Here is a 20,828-nt window from a genome sequence, read left to right as displayed (position 1 = left end):
CGGCCCACGAGGCTGCCAAAAGGGGCTCCACGGCCGAGAGGGACAGGCGGTCTTGTTTCCTGGCCGCCTGCAGGTAATCATAGGTTCCTGAGGCGCGGGATCTTGGTAGGGCAGGAATTATACGAGAGTACGAGAGTACGAGGGACGCAAGGGTCCGGCCCCACGTTCGATATGGCGGGTGGGAACTTGGGCACAGGGCACTGGGCACAGGGCACTGGGCACAGGGCACACTGGGTCATTGTGAGAGGCACGCGCTGCGGAGAGAGGCCTTGTTGGTTGGTCTGCCCCGAGCCCTGGAGAGAAACAGTGCCAAGTATCATGCAGGAAAAAAAAAAGGAAGGCAAACCAAAAAAGCACCAAAAAAAACACAAAAAAAAAAAAAACACCATAAAAAACCCACCGGTATGGCCGCGATTCCTGGCCGTCGTGGCCCGTCTTCCTCAACCGCGGGCTCAGGCCTGGCCGGGATGGCCTGGATGGCCTGGATGGTGGATGGGCGGATGAGGAGAAGGCGAGGGGGAGGGGCACGGGTTCCGCCCACCGGTCAAGAGACTGGTTCGACTTGATCTTGATGGCCCACCTATATGGGCGACGAGTATAGCTCGGTCGCGGGGCCTGCGGTTGGGCGGGCTGGGCAAGGCGCGCTCAGGTTCGGGTGGGGCTGGACAAATCACGAGCAGGTGCCGGCAGCAAACGTGGTCTCGAACGAGTCGAACGAGGACGCAGAGGCGTCGATGGTCGGGAGACGTGACCGCGACATGGCGGGCGAGCCAGCGAGCATGGGGATTGATTGCCACGGGGTGGAGTTTGGAGTTTGATTTGTGTGCCCTGTGCCCTGTGCTCAGTGCTCCAACGGCGCATGAGGTCGGCTTTGCTTGTTCCCTACCTTTTAGCCCGACAGTCCTGGCTGCCTGGCTGGCATCGCTCACCAGCATGCCAGCGACACCAGCAGCGTTGCCAAATCTGTGCCCAGCCCAGCAGCCCAGGAACAAGGATGCCGGGGTACAGGGGGCACATGGATAACCCGCAGTACTGTACTGTGTACTACCAGGCCTGTGGCAGGTAGACCCCTGTACCCCTGCGCTCGTGCCAATGAACAGGAGGAGCACGGCGCACCATGGACCTCCAGACCTCGTGGGCCCAGCTGTCATCTGTGGCCCAGGGAGGCAGGCTGGCAGGCTGGCAGGGAGGGTTGCAACTTGAACTTGCAGGCCCCGCCAGGTCAATGCTAAAAAATGGACCTGCAGGGTGCAGGCCAACATCCCGCCAGACCGTGTGTTGCTACTGTCCTCCGTCCTCCGTACGAGTCCTTACCAGGTGGGGACGCCGTTTGTTTACATACCTGGTAGGTATCTATAATATGCGTGTCACTATGCGTGTTATATATGCCCAGAACACAGGCTTGCGCGTGGTTCTTGTGTACTGTGTAGTATGTGCACAATTTCTGGACAGAGTAGCCAGGCTGCCAGGCTGCCAGGCAGGTGGCAAGTAGTTCCCCAGGGGTTGGCTTGGTTGCACAACTTGCGGCCGGTAAGATGGCGGATGGCAGCCTACTGCAACGCTGAAATAGATTGCGATGCAGGGCAACGCATCGTGATGCAGGCATGGCATGGCATGGCACGGCATGGCATGTGCAGCCTTCCAAGACACCCCTGAGAGGCTGCGAGGGTGATATATGAGCGTTCGGGACCGACTGGTGACTGACTGACTGGCTGGCTGACTGACTGATGACTGACTGTACAATTAGGCCACCCAGGCCACCCCACGAGGCCCAGCCGACAGTACCATTCTGGTCGTTGGACGCTGTCCCTGACACGGTGCTGCAGAGGGGCAGATACTGTACGGCGCTGGAGCCCATGCGAGCAGCAGCAGCTTGTGATATGATAGCACACAGTCCATATACAGACATATCAACCCCTGGTGTCATGATCAACCGGTTTTGAGACCTTCTTGGGTCGGACCAAGCAAATAAAGCCACCGGTTTATCCGAGAAATGTGCGAGTCCAGGTGTCCCCACCCTGCGCCTTATGCTTCACCACACGCGAGTCTTGGCCCTGTCGCGGTCGCTGTCACGTGTCCCCTATGCTGTTGGGATCCGGAGGGGCTGGTGCGAGCATGTTCAAGGTTCTGTCACGGGCCTTGGGCCGTCGGTGGGCAAGATGGCTAGCTCGATTGGAGGGGAAGGATGGGTTGAGGCACGGGCAGGCAGACGGTTGGACGGCAGGACGGCAGGACGGTAGGCGGCACGGCAGACCTCCGACCTGGGCGCGCAGTCGGAGAATTAAGCATCGACCACCTGTCTGTCGGGTCTTGCCGCCCTCCTGACTCTTCCTGTGTGCCCCAGGCCTGCCAGGTCCAAACTCAAATTGCCCTCTGATACCACAGGCAACAAAGAGAACGAACCATTGCAGCGCCCCGGGTGAACTCCAGCCGCGACCCTGTCGGCCTTGTCTGCCCTGTCTGCGGGCAACCCCCAGCGCCCTCAACAACCCCTTCCCTCAATTCCTTGCCCCCCCCCTTCTCGACCTCTGCCCTCCTGCCCCTGCTGCCCTTCTCTTGCAAGGTCTGGGCTGACCCACCTGCCAGGTCAGGGACAAGTGACCAGGGAGCAAAGGGCCAGGGGGCTGAACGGGCAGCACGCAAGGGCAGGGCAGTCACGGCAGGCAGGGGGCAGTACTAGTACTGTCAGACTGTCAGAACTGTGTAGCCCAAGGCAAGGGCGAGGTGCATCCTGCTCAATGCAGACCCCAAGCTCACTTCCTGTTGCGACTAGGGTCTGAGCCAACGCGAGTGCTCTGGTGGTACGGAGTACTACCACGACCCCAGGCCTGCCTGCCTTGCCACTCTCGTGTATCCTGTCATCGATCCATTTCCACCATCAGCCATCATCATAACACACATGCCCCTAATCATAATAACAAATCATTTGTTCCCCAGCCTGGCTCCCTCCCCCCCGGCCCCTTTCTCTCTCTCTCTGTCCCTTTCTTCCGCTTCCGGTGATCCCACACGATCTGACAACTCGACATCGGATGGCATCTGGCTGCGTCTTCTTTGTTCATGCGCGACACCACCACCGTCACTTGTCACTGTCTGACCGCAGAACCCCAAAACCCCTGAACCCCAACAACGGCCACACCTTGCCGGGCGAGCTGTCATTCCCAAAACGATCCCAAACTCCGTGCGGATGGTGCGACGGTTCCGACTGCCGAAGCTTTTTTTTTTTGGAGGGGCTCTTTTTTTTCTATTTGCGACGGTGGTCCCGTCCAAGTTGACTGCCAAAGAGGCCTTCGTGGGTTAGTTGGATGGGGCCGTGTTGCCTGTCAGCTCAGCCCTCTTTCTTAAGCCCTCGAGCCCAGACAGTCGCCGTCGCCGTCGCCGTTGCCGTTGCCGTTGCCGTTGCGCGCGCCCTCCTTCGGTTCTCTGGCGGTGTCGCTCTCTCGCGACAGCCCCCCTTCCCTCCCCCTCCCCCTCCCATGTCTATGTCAATGTTCACTGTCCCCTGCCCCCCTGCCCCCCTGCCCCCCTGCCCCCCTGCCCCCTGCCCCCCTGCCACGCTCTTCTTTCTTCCCTCTTGGCCATGTTCGTTCTTGTTGTTGCCAGGACTTCCCTTGGTGCGTGTTGCATACTCGGTCTCGTACCGCCAACCTACCCACCCTACCAACCTGTCAACAGGCCTCGTCCCTTGTCCACCGTGGCATAATCTGCGATCCGCCGGCCGGCCAGCCACCTGCCTGCCTTGCCGTCCATCCGCCCGCCTCCATCCGAGAGGAGAACCCTTCTCTCTCGCCTGCTGTTTGCCTGATCGGCACTGCCAAACCCTCCGCCGTGCGCCACCCAGCCGCTTCTTCCGGGCCCGGTCCGGTTCGGTGACTGCAATCCAGTGTCCTGGGCAGCCCTGTCCCGACCTTTGTCCCGACCTTGACCCCTAACCTTCTCGGCAGCCGAATCTCTGTCAATGCAGAGCTGTTCCAGGCGGTCCACGGCCCGTCGCTCCTGGCCAGCAGCTTTGGCTTGAACTCAAATCCCAGAGAAGCCCTTGCTCCCTCGTCTGACATCATAGCCCTGCTGGCCCTGCAGCCCACTGCCGGCTGATCACAGCCTTCATGCGTCATGGGGTTGACATCAGACGATCTGACGATTCGTGCCCCAGGGGTTCATGGCCTTGACAGCTGCCCGGATATGCCGCCGCCAGCCTATACGCCCACGACAGAACGAACACCTGTGCCCGCTGGCCGCCTTTGGTCCGCGCCGGCCAAGCGACGCCGCACAAGGCAATGCGATCCACGCCGAGCTATTTCTGCAGCCGCACGGCGCGCTTCCACGCACCGTCTGTCATCTTTCAATGCATGGGTCACAAGCCGCCAGACCAGTTGCTCCCCTCAGTGCTCACTCACCGCAAGCACTACAACGGCCTTGTCAACAAGGTGCTTGCCCGCTGGGCAGATCGGGGGAGGCCCCGTCCGGCTTGTCTGTCCTTGGGCGTTCCGCTCGTCTGTCCCATGCATGGACAAGAAGCGCCAGAGCTTGATCCGTCTCCTTAGCGCTCCGGCGTGATGGCCGCTGTCTCGGATCTGATGCTACGCAGACCCTGCATAAACGTGCTAAACAGGTCAACAAGACATGGCCTCGTGGCACCAGCGTGAGATCGTGCCCGTACGGTATTTGCTGGTGGTGGTGTGTCGTGGTGTGCTTACCTCTTGACGCAACATCCTGCAGTGCAAGGCTGTTGTGGGCACCACTGCCGGTATCTGCGCTCCCGGGTTTCCCGCCCCTCCGCGCGGCTTGTCGCGTCCCCGAGCACCACGGGGTGCCTCTGTCAACAGTTTCCCGGCCACTTGCTGTGGTGCCAGCTATCTCCCATACCACATCGACCGAGCCCGTGATAACATGGCCTTCTCCGCCCCTGCAGGCTGTTTGATCGACATGCTGCTGCTTGTTTCCCTGCTGCTGCTCCGCCTGGGCTGCTGGGATGCCTTCCTGTGTCACACCGCAGCTATGCCATGAACCTTGCTGCCGGATAGAGCACAGGCCGGGGAACGTGGTCACAGGCTAGTCCGTGCTGGGAACACTTGTCAATTGTGTTTCTCCCAGCCTGCCAATCACCTCTGCCCTTGCCTGGCGAGGCTGTCACCGTTTCTTTTTGCATCATCACGGCGCTCGGGTGCAGCCGATCGAGCGCTCGGGGGTGCCAACGGTCTTGTTAGGGCCGCAGCCACGCCCAGGCGACCTGCAGGTGGGCCCTCTGATGACGCTACGATGCTGGCAATCTTTCATCCCGAGTTTGGCGTCCCGATCTGATCTACCCGAAATCTTCTTCCCTTTCGCTGCCTAGGCCATCTGAGACGTGCACCCGGGCTCCCATCACCTTGTACCTCGTTGTCGCCAAGACCCAACGGTGCATTCTGTCCAGTCCCTCCTTGCGAAGCGATCCTCCACTCCCCTCTGCTACCCTGCCCACCGATCATCATCTGGCCCTTTGGACGAGGATGGGACGACATCCTTGTCGAGATCTGACCAGTGGTCCTTTTCGGCGATCTGCCGACTTGACACGGGCCAAATCTCCGTGGTAATATCGGCCACCCTTGATAACTAGCAATGGCCCGGATATGGTCCATTTGTTTTTACCTAGCACTTCCCTTGGTCCACTGTTGGCCGGATGGCCACCGAAGCGAGCAGTTCACTCTTTCTCGGTGGCGCCCTTACTTCTTCTCCGCCCCCTTCCACTCCCATCCGAGAAGAGTTTTGTGCCTTCTGCGCGAGTATCTGCGCCAACATCCCCTACATCCTCTTCGCCCCTCAACCGAACTTCTTGTAGCTTGGCGGTGAACGTCGTCGCGGGCTCGCTCGTCTCAAGATGGTGCGCATGAGATACCCGTGCCTTAGAAAGTCCCGTGCGTCACGACTATACCTACAATGGGCATGGTAGCGGCTGTCAGCGAGGGCAAGTCGCCAACAGTGCGTGGTGATACATGTCCACACAACTCTGTCTAGCCTGTGCCGGGCTAGGACTGCAGTTTAGCCACGACCTAGCCAGAAGCTGTTTCGCCTATAGGGCGAGCTTCTGGAATTTCGCCCGCCCATTTGCTGGCCCAGGCAACCCAGCCAGCCAGCCCGGCCAGTAACCCCCGGTAGATGGAGCCGCCATTTCCTGTTCATTCCCGTCTCACAAGATCTGGCCAGTCAGGTTCCGAACAACCATGCTGTGGATCGCTCATTTCCTCTCTGAGGTTTTGCGCGGTATGCACCCTGGATGTGGCCGAAAAAACCGAGCCGGCATCTGGCTAGGCTATTGCGTAGCATTGGGTACCAAGGATGTGGGGCGTCCACTTGCTGGACCACAAGGCTAGAATCTGGGCATACAAAGGAGTGATAGCGGCCCAGAATGACGGGCATGCAGTAGATAATGGTGCTCCCCGGTAACTTTTAGACTTTCTCAAGAGGCGCCCGCGGCGGCCGCACTCCGGCGGCTTTTCTTGCAAGCAGGGCAGGGTTTCATGAAGCCATTTATATCCCTCGACGAGCCTTGACAGACAGGTCGACAGAGAGGTTGACACCCATGGCTGTCATCGTCGCTATACCACGACCGAGGCTCGTTTCCCTGTCATGCTGGCCCGGTAGGCGGATCTGGCCCTGGGCACGCGAGACAGTTCGTCCGAAACTCTGTCCTTGTATGATCATCATGGGCCGGCTAAGAAGCAATACGATAGTGGCACCCATGTTTCTCCTCCCTGTCTCTTGTTTCTTCTGTCATGTTTCAAGTCTTTACCCAGCAGCGGCATGATGTCTCTACAGCGGGACTGCACTCATTGCTGAAACTTTTGGGCCCAGCAATAGAAATACACTGTGACGGGATAGGTAAGTTTTCCATCAAGAACAATGGCATAGCAGGGTAAATTCTCCTGAGACCTGTTCATGCCGGGGCACTTGTCTGTCGACTTGAAATTCTCGGTTAGCCAAGGCGGCCTTGTCAGCTCTACAAGGGGTATCGTATGCTATGCATGTCGCTTCGTAGATATCCCGATTCCTGGTCCGGTTTAGATACCGAGCTTCCGCAATAGACTTTGCCCAAAGAGAAGGAAAAGCACACACTGGTAGATCTCGGACCGCCCTCGTCGCGGCATGGCCTCTTGCAAGAAGTTGTGGACATTGCTAGCTCATCCGTTGGGCTTCCGTCCTAAAATTTCATGTCCGATCACAAGCACCAACGTCTGAGATTAACAGAGGTTGCGTCGAGATCAGGCACCCGGGACATTCCCCGCTGGAAAAGTTTGGTCAACCAATGCATGATGTACAGCGCTGAGTGGGTACCATTTCTGTGCGACAAAGGTCTGAGTATGGGGATGAATGGGAAGCACTGAATACATCTTCCTGCCCTGCCGACCGTGGGGCGATCAAGACATGTCTGCATACCTTCCCATATAATCGCTTGGGAAATCTCCTATGTGCTCTCGCTTCCTTCCCAAAAACCTGACGCGCCCGCAGGCTTGAACATCTGGTCGGTGCACACAACACCATGATCGTAGCTATCATTGCGGAAAGTCAGGCTTCTGAATCACAGGTTGGACCAACACACCTCTAGGCTTAAATTACTGCCTCCACGGACCAGTAAAAGCCTCAAAGGTTACGTACAGAGTCACTGCTCTGGGCTACCCACACCTGTATGCTAGACTGACATGGTGGTCGCCACTCACACCTTGCTGCACCAAGTCCAATTCCATCCGTTGGAGGAGCTTTTACAGAATGGCTTGTTCTTATTCGACACGATCCCTAATCTTCCGTCGAATGCCTTCAAAGATTTCCCAGCATATTGTTTCTCTTCGTCTCGTGTCTCTTCGAAAGTAACAAATGCCCACAACGCTAGCCAGCACGTGCTCGCCAACGTTACACCTCAATGTGGCAAGTAATTCCTTCAATCCCAGATCTGCCCTGTAAAGATACATCTGTGAGCATCAAGGGGCACAGCCTAGGGTGATAGACAGCCACGGTAGCGACATCGTCGCTGTACATCACCCCCGCCCCTGAACCAAAGTTCCACCACGACCAGACTTCCTCCAACATTGGTGCCCCGCCTGTCGCCCAAAGTCTGGTTCAAGCGGCAGAACAAACCTTGTCTGCCTCCTCGGCCAACCGACATGCCGCCATTGCAGCATTGAACTCGGTGACTCCGTGTTTCTGACTCTGCCTTGTCCCAGCAGCCTGTAGGGCTTGAGGGTGCCCTGCCCAGGCATCATCCGCTGGTGCAGGCGAGTCATTGTGGGCGGCCTGAAATGTATCACGGAGTTTCTTTACTTCTTTCTTCGCGACTTGGAACTATTGACTATATCAGATCATGCTAACATTAGATCTCCTGATCCATAGTTTGGTTGAATCGATCTCCAGCCCTATCAATCACCACGGTACCACGGGACTGCCCTCATTAAGGCTCGCTCGGCAGAGGTAGATTGTGGAAGCATAACATACTGTGTACACGGGTATCTCAAGAGACTACCAAGAAACACACGGGCCGGGAAACGGTGCGCTGTGTTGGGCGGTAGTACCGACTTCGCAGGATTGCGATCCATGTGTGCAGGATTTCACAAAAGTCTACAAAAGGAGAAAACCAACGGACTTGACTCACATGAATCTGCAGGCACATCAAATTTTTGTTTCTTTGATAAAATCTGCAAATCAATTGTAGTGCCCAGCATCTGATCCGCTCGGGCAACATCACTGCCCCAGAGGGCTTTGATATCTGTCGGGATTTGGTGCTCAAGTCAAAGCCCAGGAAGACTGTCACATGGCTAAAGTATGTATTCATGGATTCTCGGAAAAGCCGGGTGCCTAAGAAAAGAGACTTCGGTCTCACTCGCTGCAATTGTTCCCAACATGGCTGCATGTGGTCTCGTGGCGCAAATGCCAACGTGCCCAGACTCCGATTGTTTGACGATTGATTAGCTTTGCTTAAGGCCGGTGGCTCTGCGGCCCTCGACTTACAGTCTAGTTGGGGCCTATGCATACCGTGGTCATCGATTAACGACGGGAGCTGAACCGCCTCACAAACCCTTCTGGGAGACCTTGGCCGGCGGATGACGGGGTTGGGAAGATGTTTATAGCGTGATCTGATATGTGATAGTTCGTTGCGGCCCGCGACCGCCTCGACGGTTTGGCTCCCACTCTCAACGCAGCGAGGGTCGTCAACCAAGAACATAACCGGCTGGTATCTGTGGTCTCGGTTGAACCCGAGCCTGACTTCATACCATCTTGGTTCTGGTGGATGGGCCCGAGATTACTCGAGTGTCTTGCAGCTTCGGTCGGGCCATTCTCAAGTCAAGTTTGAAAGCTGGGGGACATCGACTACGGCGACGGTTGGGCGCCGTGCCGATGTGTGACAGGAGCTTGTTTTCAATACCAATACCTCCCCACAAAATGACCGAGAGACGTTTTCAGACTCGGACCCTGAATTAGGTAATAGGCCCTGCTTGGCCCGAGAAACGCCATCTATGTGATGTTGACGTCGCTCGCGATTTCAGCAGTGGAGAAGCCGAGGGCTGCGGAGCCTAGCAAGTGGGCGGATGGACCAGCGCCGTGCTTGCAGCGTGAAGCCATATTTGCATCCTGTCGACAACATCACACCGGGGGTGCGCCAAGGCCCAGCAAGGTTTGAGATACGGAACACACCCTTTTCTTCCCATTCGAGATCGGGCAGCGGCCCCCGGGGGACTGACATCGCAGACTAGGCAGCGTGCAATGGGCAAATCCTGCTTGGGGATCGCCGCCTGGAAGGGGTGCTCCCTGGACCCGTGCATTTCAGCTCCAGGACTAGGCTGGCGCGGAGGGGGTCTGGCTGTAGCAATGCGTGTACCGATGTGACCCGTGGCGGAGATGACGACGGTTTGGGATAGTGGGCGATTTCCCAAATTGGGGTGTACCTGAGGCCGCTCGACCGAAAATGGAATTAGGATTCGGTAGGGTGTCTGCTTCTGATTCGGATTTGATTTGAGCCCACAAAGAGGCCCCATCTTTGTTGTCACGGCCCCGAAGCAGCGTGTGGATCACGGGATTGGGATGGCTGGAATGGCTGGGATGGGTACATATGACTGTCTGGGGCCCCACCGACACGAGGCGGGACTGGCCCGGAAAAGGGCAGATCAGTCGGCTTCCTATCGTACGAGAGTCGCAGGACGGTAGCAGTTTTGGTGGCCCTATATCACAGAAAGGGCTCCCTTGTTATAGACACCAGACCAGCCGCGGGCGGTAGCGAGAAAGCGCGCAATATGTGAGGGAATCCGCCTCTGCCAGCTGCAAAGTGCTGGGTGTGGGTGGCAAGCAGCAAGCAGCAAGCAGCAAGCAGCAAGCAACACTTGGCGCTCACCTCCATTTCATCTCGTGGGGATCTGCTGGCCGCTTAATTGGCCGCTGCTCGGCAATTCCACGATGTCACCGCGGCTCGCGAGGATGCTGACTGGATGGCTGGATGGCAGGTGGTGCTTGGGGGCCCCCCTGCCCCCTGCCCCCTGCCCCCTGCCCCCCTGGGCGTTGAGACTGCAGATCGAATTGGTGATAGTCAGGTGCAGCGTGCAGGATGCTTGATTCCTGCAGTCCTCTTTGCAGGCTTGGCAGGCTGCCCGCCTTGGGCTGACACAGTATGTGCGTACACACTGTGCCTGTGCCGTACTAGATAGACTCTACACACAGCCACTGGACTTGGACTGTATGGAGTACTATGCAGTACCTAGGTACATAGCATTGAAGCTACTGTGTAGTACTCGGTCCGTACTCCAACTAGCTGCGGCACCCAGATATTGCAGCCGTGGGCTCTGGCGTGCAATGCAGGCTGCGCGTATAACCACCTGGGCAAGTAATGTTCGAGACCGTACTTTTGTGCACAACCACTGTCCCAGCTTTGCATAGGGCATTCCCTGCATCCTGCACCTGCACCTGCACTTCCGGCATCCGAGCATAAAATCCCCGGGGTGGAGAAGCCTGTCACTTCGGCCTCGGTTCCGACCATGGGGGAGGGGCCCCCTCCCTTTGGAATTGCCTGGGTTGGACGTCTCGGACTAAAGGACGTGGAGCGCCACCGTGCCACGACTAAGAAAAGAGAGAAAAGACGGCAGGCACCAAACGACGCATTGCTTCCACCACGGGCAAATCTTCGCAGCCAATGCTGATGCGTGGTTGGCCAAACACGCGCCGTCCGGCTTGGACAGTCGTCGGACTGCCAACCTTGACCACCGGGTCTTTTGGGGGAAGTCCAGAACGGTGCTTCTGACGCAGTCACCATGATTGCAGCCCAGGGTATCACAACAAGTTTGACGTGGCTCAGCCTCAACATTTGAAGCTCTCATCACTGCCGCTCACCGGTCTGAGATGCTTGCCCAGGCCATCCTATAAGAAAAGTTTATAATATAAGGCTTTAACTATATTATATTTTCTATTTATCTATTAATTTATATAATATTTTTTTAATTTTTAAAATTATTTATTAATAATTTATATTTTAATTATAAAATATAATTTTAACCACACTATATTTTTCTTTTATATTATATAATTATTTATTTTTCTTTAATAGTTTAAAGTTTATATATAAAGTTTTAATAGCTTTATATATATATTTATAATCTTTTAAGAGGAACTTTAAATTTATTCTTTTTTATTTTTATTATATTTTTTATATTATTAAAAGTTAATAATTGTTAATAATAAAAGTATAGATTTAAAGAAGAATAAATTTATTATATTCTTTTTTATTTTTTATAAATTATTTTTAAAACTTTTTTAAAAGTTTTAATACTTTATTATAAAAGTTTTAAAAATAATATATTATAAATTACTTCTTTATTTTAACTTTTTTAAAATTAATTATATATTTAAATAAAAGTTATAATATTAATTTATTTAATAAAGGTTTTATTAATATATATATATATATATATATTTAAAAGACTTTAACTATATTATATTTTTTATATTATATAACTATTTTTAATTTAATTATTTTTTTAATTTAAAGTTTATATATAAAGTTTTAATAACTTTATATATATTTTTATAATCTTTTAAAAGAACTTTAAATTTACTTTTCTTTATTTTTATTATACTTTTCTATATTATTAAAAGTTAATAGTTATTAATAATAAAAGTATAGATTTAAAGAAGGATAAATTTATTATATTCTTTTCTATTTTTTATAAATTACTTTTAAAACTCTTTTAAAAATTTTAATACTTTATTATAAAAGTTTTAAAAATAATATATTATAAATTATTTTTATTTTAAATTCTTTTAAAATTAATAACTATATATTTTAATAAAGATTATAATATTAACTTTATAAACTAACTTAATAAAGATCTTATTAATATATATATATATATTTAAAAGGATAATTTTAATTAAACTTCTTTTAATATAATTTATTTATATAATAACTATTTTTAAAGATTTAATCTTATTATATAACTCTTTTATAATAATTAAATTATAAACTACTTTTATTTATAATTTTAATTAATATTATTATTAAAATAATACTTTTAACTTTATTTATATATTATATAGTTAAAATTATAAATATTTATTATATTATAATTATTATTATTAATATTATATTATTTCTAAATATTATATTTTAAGTATTTATTATTATATAAAGGTATTATATATATCCTTAAATATATATAAAATAAAAGTAAAATTATAATTATATATATAAAATATATTTATAATTATTTTTAATATTCTTTTATATAAAATAATTATTAATATTTTTATATATTATATTAATATAAATAAAATAAAGTTTTAATTATATTATATATTTTAATATGTTATATAATTCTTTTAAAAGATTTATATATAAAGTTTTAATAATTTTATATATATTTTTATAATTTATTTATAAAAACTTTGATTTTTAAAAACTTTATTATATATTTATATTATATACTTATAAATAATTTATATTTTTAATTTTACTATTAAATTAAAATAAATAATTAAAGTTTTAAAAGAATAAAATATAATATATTTTTAAAAATTAATTTAATTAAATTTATGATATAAAACTTTTATAATAATATTATATATTTATATTAAATTTATTATATAGTTTAAACTATATATTAATATAAATTAATTAAAATAAATAAAAATAAAGTTATTATTTTCTTAAAAGTTTTAACTTTATAATATAAATATATATTTATTTAATAAACTTAAAAGATTATTAACTTTATAAATAATATTATTTAAAAGTAGTTACTTAACTTATTATACTTTTATTAAATTAAAAGAATTAAATAAAATAATTATATTATATTATTTAAATTTATAATTTTAATAATTTATATATAAAAAAATAACTATTAATAATTAAATTTATATTTATATAAAAATAAATCTCTACTTTAAAAGAAGTTATTAATATTTAAAATAATTAATATATTTTTAATAAAATTAAAGAATTATAAATTTAATTTAAAGTAAATTAAAATTTATAAAAGTTTTAAATTTAAATTTAAAACTTTTTTAAATTTAACTCTTTTAAAAAAATATTAAAAAAAATTAAAAAGAAGTTTAAATGAAATTAAAGATTAAATTAAATTATAAGAATATAAATTAATTAAATAAAAATGTATTAAAAAATTATAATTATAAATCTTTTAACTTTATATTTAAAAAAATTATTATATATTTTTTTTAATTTAAAGTTTATATATAAAGTTTTCAATAATATTATATATGTTATTATAAATAGTTTATATAGAGATTAAAAATAACACTACCTATATACTACCTTAGCCGATCCGGCTTTAAAATACCATATTGGCCCATTCACATTGAGAAAATGCTGGTGTTTGAAACATGGTGACATGGCACACGTCCAACGTCTATAGGCTCGGCTTCTGATCCGCTCTGCGGATTACGCTCTGCCGGATTGAAATGCACCTTTTTCAAGCGAAAAGCACCCCTGGAAGTGCTACTGGTATCCTGATAATTGAATTCCGTGCTCAAGTTTCGTGCTTTGATTTTCATGTAGTCGTGTTCATAAAGCCCTTAACAACACTTCAGCACCTTTATTCACTACTGACAACCTTGGAACCTAGAACCTCCGATGACATAAATGGCTTACTGAAGGTCAAGGTATATTTCTACAGGCTCTTGTGCCCCTCTTCCGGAACGTGAAGACGTTGCTCTCATTGCCATAGAAAAAGGAATGCCGTCAAGACCGCAACCCAACACCTCTGCAAACTCATTGCCACGCAATCATCATCTCTGTCTCTATCTCCAGAACCTAGCCCGGAAACTTGTTCGGGGGCCCTCAGCCGCGACCAGCACGCGCTCCAGCCTCTGCTGTTGATCTTCCTGGGGTGTCGACGCGATTTCGAAGGCCCGGAATGCTGCTACCTCCCGCTCGTCACAAATCCCAGGGGCCCCTCCGCCATTTTGCCTCCGCCATCATTGATTGCCTCGAGCGGCTGGAGGTGTCTTGCGTTGCGCTGCGCGGGTCGGTGTCGTGGATGATTGTGGCAGGCTGCTTCGCCTCCGAGGCAGACTTGGATTTATCCTTGGTGGCGGGCATCTTGTTTGTGACTACCTGACTGGATGAAGATTGGTAGTTGGAATTGTCTGATGACGAGCCTCAGCTCTTCGGAGGTAAGCAAAGACTCGGACTCCCGGGCGTCATCCAGGTCGTTGATGCGTTCCTCCAGTTCGGCCATGGCGTGGATAGATGGGCGCCTCCGTGTTCGATATGCTCCCGACGGTCGAGTTCATTCATGTTGTAACTTCCCGATGCCCCCGACCTAAGCGAGCATCCCTTCGGACACCTTCCAGCAGGCTCGAGCATCAGCGTCCCGGATCTGCCGCGACTGCAGCTCCTTTGAGCTGCCAGCAGAGACACTCGCAGGGACTTGTGGATCTTCCTGGTACTTCGAAGAAACGCTCTGGACTCCAGCCCTTCCCACCCTCGCTTTTTCGGTGACACCCTCGTGAGGAGGCACGAGCTTCGTTCGGCGAGTAACATTTTGCCGGAATTGTCTGAGTTGTCTGGGCGCTGCAGAGACCTAACTATCAACCGTCCTCTGATGCTCAGACTGTAAAGCTTGGACAGCTTATTTGTCAACGACAGCCTCGGCAGAGGAGCCAGGCTCGGGCTCAGCCTCCCTGTCAGCGTTGGCAGGCCTCTTGCCCTTGGACTTCCCCTGTCCCGTTCTCTGGCGGTTCTGATGAGATCCACGTCCATCGCAGGTTTGATCAACCAGCGCCATGAATTCAGCGCTTACTTATGGATTGACGTCGATGGCACCGTAGAGCTCGAAGTGGTCCTACTCTTCCATGTTCTTGCGTAGTCGAGAGCACTGGTTGCAAGTCCTGAACGTTTGAATCTCGGATCGCGGGGATCCGATCTGGGCGAGACTTCGAACGAAGCCAAGGCTGTGCTCACAAGTGACGTGTGAGCTTACTCGTGAAGTCCTCCCTCGAATGAAGGAATTGAAGGTATTCCACCATGAAGTACTCGTCCTCAGGGAACGTCGAGCTCCCTCTCGAGGACCTTATTCTCCTCCACCCTTGTTAGGCCCACAATTTCCGTAATCAGGTCCCTATCAAGGAGCTTAGGAAAGGTCAGCTAATAGTTGCTAATACCTACAGAAGGCTATCCTAAGAGAGTCTATCCTATAGAAGGCTGCTCTAAAGGTGCCTGGTTGTCATTGCCGGCATTTTCCTTATATACCTTCCATTCTATAAGAGGGCTTCAACTATACTATATTTTTTCTTTATACTATATAACTATCTTTTAATTTAACTACTTATTTCTTCTTTAATAGTTTAAAGTTTATATATAGAGTCTTTAATAACTTTATATATATTTTTATAATTCTTTTATAAAGGAACTTTAAATTTAATTTTTTCTTTATTTTTATTATATTTTTTTATATTATTAAAAAGTTAATAATTATTAATAATAAAAGTATAGACTTAAAGAAAAATAAACTTATTATACTTTTCTTAATTTTTTATAAATTACTTTTAAAATTCTTTTAAAAGTTTTAATATTTTATTATAAAATTTTAAAAATAATATATTATAAATTATTTCTTTATTTTAAATCTTTTAAAATCAATTATATATTTAAATAAAAATTATAATATTAACTTTTAAATATATTTAATAAAAGTTTTATTATAATATATATATATATATATATACTTTAAATAATAATTTTTAATTAAACTTTTTAATATAATTTATTTATATAATAATTATTTTTAAAAATTTAATCTTATTATATAACTCTTTTATAATAATTAAATTATAAATTATTTTTATTTATAAATTTAATTAATATTATTATTAAAATAATCCTTTTTAACTTTATTTATATATTATAAAGTTAAAGTTATAAATACTTATTATATTATAATTATTATTATTAATATTATATTCTTTTTAAATATTAAATTTTAAGTATTTACTATTATATAAAGGTATTATATATATTCTTAGATATATATAGAATAGAAGTGAAACTATATTCTATAAGAGGGACAGTTATGCCCAGTGCCAATCAAGCCCTTAGTATCCATTATTCTGGATCTGCTGCAAAGGCCACATGCCTAGTGCCTGGAACACAGGCGCACAAGTGTTTAAGCCTTGATGGGCTGTGGTACAGCTCGTGACTCTTGCGGTCTGCACTCAATCGGCGTCAGAATGGCGATATGTAGCGACAGAGCTTGATGTAGCTGCGAATGAGAAGTGAGATCATTGGAATTGTATTAGGCAGACCCCTTCGGTGCTCAATGCACCTCAGGGCGGAGCAGCCCATCCCCATTCAAGACAAGTCAAAGTCCTGAATACCTGGGATGGAGAATTCTGCACTCCCCTGCAGGGCTGGGGACTCTCTCACGCCAAAAAGGAAAGATCCTTTGAACTTCAACCTCAACACTCAAAAAGCTACTTGGTACCTTTTTTCTCTTTTGTCGTGTTCCAGGACCCTAACCACTAACTAACTCTAGCCCTAGCCCTTACCCTAATCACCACTCACTAATAACACAAACCTGAGGGGCTTTGCCCCCAAGCCCCCTGAAAAAAATGATTGATGTACTTTCAAGTACTTCAAGGGCTTGGCATGTGAGGTTGCAGTTGGGTGGGGCTGTTTGGGCCGAGTCCTCAGTCCTGCAAGGGAGTGCAGAATTCTCCATCCCGCCTGCCCGCCCTGCCCGCTCAACCCCATCTCCTTTCCTGCGCACGGTCCACATTGCGCACGGTCCTCACAATCTCATCAAAGGCATCAGAATCCCACGCCATGGCTTCGACCTTGATTTTGACACCGACACTTTTGCCGTCTCTACGTCTTCATCTTGGAGCGCCCCCCGACCTCGTCCCTGCTTTTCCAACAGTTCCAGCCATAAGGAGAAGAATCATCATCACTTTGGTGAATCCCCCACCACCCCCCTTGCCATGGACAATGCCGAGGCACCAACACCTGGCCCCATTGCAGGCGGCTCTGAGCCTATCCCAGTTGACGCAGCCTTGGATTCCTACATGATAGGTACACCATATGGAAGGCTATGCGGTGCATCCAACCATGACCTTGTTCAGGAGCTACTCAAGTAGGATTTGAGCGACTCCTCAGCTTCGCCCATGGCCCAGCCAACCCCAGAGCACCCATGGCCCCAGGTTGAGTTTGCCAAACAACTGTTCCTTGTGGCCAGCAAGCACCCAGTCGTGGGTCTAATGGCGACAGTGGAGACCTCATGCGACACCAACACAGATGTCGCTAAGCGCCATTGCCATCCACGACATTGTCCTCTTGCCAACCAACTCTGTCAGACCATCATCGCCTATACCTCACCCGACGAGCGGATTGGTTTTGATTTTTTCCGCCTCCTGCCTTCTTCCAGCCATTATCTCGAGCAAACAGATTGTCATCCCCTGCTACTGGTCCGAATACGCCCCAACAGCCCCCTCACCCATGACTGGCGCCGCGGTACCACAGCTGCTCAGGCTTGCCACCAGGTGCTTAAGTCATTTGGCTTGGATGACATCCACTGCCTGATCGTCGAAGGTGCCGACTCTTCCTACTGCTGTGGACACGGAGACAGAAATGGAGACGAAGTTGGTTCTGCTGATACCGCTGAGCCTGCTGACGACCCGCGGCACATTCCCGTTTCCTACCATATTCGGGAGGAAGATTACTACGAGCCATGGCTTCATAAACGCGAGATGCTGAGTCTGAACAGCCGGCCCGGTAGTGCTATAAGTTCTACTACTGGACCTAGCGTCTCCGGCACGTTGGGCTTCACCATCTTACTTGAGGTTGATATTCAGCCCGAGGGAGTTACAGGCACCACTCAGAACAACAGCAGCACCCATCGCATTGCAAAGCTCTTCCTGACCTGCCGCCATGTTGTTGATGATTCTGACAGCACATCCTCTTCAAAATATATTGACCGCCTAGCGGATGTTACCAGACATGGCTTCGACTTTACGTCTCTTTCCGCTCAGGACTCACTTGTCGACGGTACGATCGATGCTATCCAACTTGATCAAGACCAGTATGAATCACTACTGGAGTCAGCACGTTCAGAGAAGAAGAAAATTGATTTCCAAGTCCTGAAAGTCTATCAGGACGGCAGGAATGTGGCAGACCTCACCGATGTCCAGCGCAGGTATCGAGACAGGCTGATGTGTAGCTGCAGCGCGCTTAATGGATTTATCTCGCATCTAGAGAGATTCAGGGACCCTCAAAGCCGCCGTATCGGCACCGTTGTCCTGTCACCTCCGTTGACCGGCCCCACTGCTGAAAACGACTGGGCTCTCATCTTATCGCGCGTCTCTGGCCCTAATCTTGCTGGATGTAGCAGTGGCGTTTCCGATCCATCCTACAAGAGCATCAACGACGAGATTGATCCTAATCTTTTCTGGATTGATGAGCTGAGCCCACGTGCCTGTGATCGTTTCAGGAATCGAAACGAACAGGCAGTATGCACAGTTACAGGTGACAGTCGGACAGGCTGGTTTCCCCCAGACTTCATGAAGCTGAAAGCCTATTTCCGTGAGGAAACCATAGATCGACACTGTTGCACTGCCATAAACACCATTCACGGAGACGTTCCCGACTTCACTGAAGAGCAACTGGCGAGGCACCTAGGAAGTCCAGATTCCATGGACGTCTATCAAGTTGGCGCCACGAGTTCGGGGGAAGGCAAGCTTAGCCACGTCAAATCGGTCACATTCAAGCTGTCAAATGGCCAGGCTGGTCCTTATGAATATTGCATTCTTGGTCACAGTGACAAGCCCTTCAGCAAGCAGGGAGACAGCGGTTCAGCCATCTTCGGCATCCTACCCCCGCTTGACCCCACCGATTCTTCGCCAACGGCAAATGCGGACACGGAAAAGGACGCACAGGTGGGTATCTTGGGCCTTGTTCGCGGCGGCGGGAAGCTCCAGCTACGCGGCCGTTACATCACCTCGGACGTTACGTATGCTATTCCTATTGGCACTATCATGGAAGAGGTTGAGAAGCGCGGAAGAGTACTGAATTGGACGTCCGTGTAAGGACATGTGTGAGGTTCCATCGAAGATGTTTGTCGACCAGCGTTTCAGAAGGTTACGTTGTATTTCAGGTTTTCGCTGGACATACCGTTTTCTCACTCTGAGATAAGTGTATTTCTAGACTTTGAAGCTTAGAAGGTTTCTACTCAGGTTTACATATTGGTACAGTGATAGGGAAATATACTCTTTCAGGAACTCTAAGTTTTGACTCTGAGTTTTGCAACATAGTAGAATAAATCGCAAGCCAAGCCAACCCCAATTCGTTCTCAGAGGGCAAGTCGTTATCATAGCCCGTTGAATGATTAACGAAATCGTGGATCAACTACCGCAGAATGCGGTCCAAACCCTCATTCTGTGACACCTAATCATATTAGAAAAGCCGATTTTATTAAGAAGTACACGCTTCAGCACGAGACTACATTCACTGCCATAATCTTAATTTATATTCATGAGTAAAAGTCTAACATTAAATTCACCTCCCATATCCGAACCTTTATGGACAGTAGGTCTGTCTACAAGCATATTCAGCAGCTCAATCGCCTTCTCCTGCGCAAAATCTTCATGCGGGATACTCTTGCTCAACTCGATGAGCATGGTCAAGAGATGCAGCAGATCTCCTCAGAGCATCTGGTCCCCAATTAACGGAAGAGCGGGAGGGGCAGGCACAAGCTCCAGTACAGGTTGTCCATTCGGGCGGCGTACTTGACGGCCTTGATCTTGCCGACGTCCGGTTTCGTGACCAGGCACTCATGGCAGATGTTGCACAGCGAGGAGCCCCACAGCGCGCCGGGCTCCTCTACCAAGGGCCAGCTGGTGCAGACACGACGCCCAGGGCTTGGCCTCCGGGAATATCGGCTTGCCGGGCTGGTGCCAGATCTTGATGGGCGACTTTGTCTCATTGGTTTCGTCCTAGCTCGGCGCGCAAAATCTTTGCCGTTGACCAGCAGCGCCGCTGTGGCATACTGGTCGACAGGTGGCGGGGGCGTAGTGTTGCCATTCACCGCCCCTGATGCTATTCCAGACGCTGTGGCGGTACCGGTTGACAGGGACGCCTTGCGCACAGGATGGCGTGGCAATGTCGGGAGGCTCCCCGAGGTCGACTTGAATTCGATGAGCCTTGCATCCAGGGAGCATGTTGGGTAGTGGAGGCCTTGATGATAATGCATCCTGATACCATGTTCTTTGGCCTTCGAGAGGTAGTCGTTAATCCACTAGGGGCTAAGTGCGTAGGCTCTTTCACACTGTTGTTCGCGGGCTGCTGGAAGCCAAGGCTAATGTTGGAGCTG

At 48.3% G+C, this 20,828-nt stretch overlaps 2 protein-coding genes across 2 annotated transcripts; one reads left to right on the top strand and one right to left on the bottom strand.

The window, feature by feature from the left end:
- Positions 1-3,569: 3,569 nt before the first annotated feature.
- Positions 3,570-5,427, bottom strand: KVR01_004947 (uncharacterized protein). The gene is made up of 2 exons (XM_044786462.1): positions 4,695-5,427; positions 3,570-4,601 (listed from the first exon to the last, which is right to left on the bottom strand). Exon 2 carries the CDS (start codon positions 4,110-4,112, stop codon positions 3,666-3,668), a length of 447 nt encoding a protein of 148 aa, XP_044645392.1. The 5' UTR covers positions 4,113-4,601; positions 4,695-5,427; the 3' UTR covers positions 3,570-3,665.
- Positions 5,428-17,758: 12,331 nt separating this feature from the next.
- KVR01_005621 (uncharacterized protein) lies at positions 17,759-19,545 on the top strand (the record flags this gene model as incomplete). The annotated part of the gene is made up of 2 exons (XM_044782094.1): positions 17,759-17,854; positions 18,004-19,545. 2 exons carry the CDS (start codon positions 17,759-17,761, stop codon positions 19,543-19,545), a joined length of 1,638 nt encoding a protein of 545 aa, XP_044646066.1.
- Positions 19,546-20,828: the final 1,283 nt, after the last annotated feature.

This window comes from Diaporthe batatas, assembly GCF_019321695.1.
Source record: "Diaporthe batatas strain CRI 302-4 chromosome Unknown Contig00005, whole genome shotgun sequence".
Lineage (NCBI taxonomy): Eukaryota > Fungi > Ascomycota > Sordariomycetes > Diaporthales > Diaporthaceae > Diaporthe > Diaporthe batatas.
Note: the sequence above shows the minus strand (reverse complement) of the source record. Positions and strands in the feature narration are given on the sequence as shown.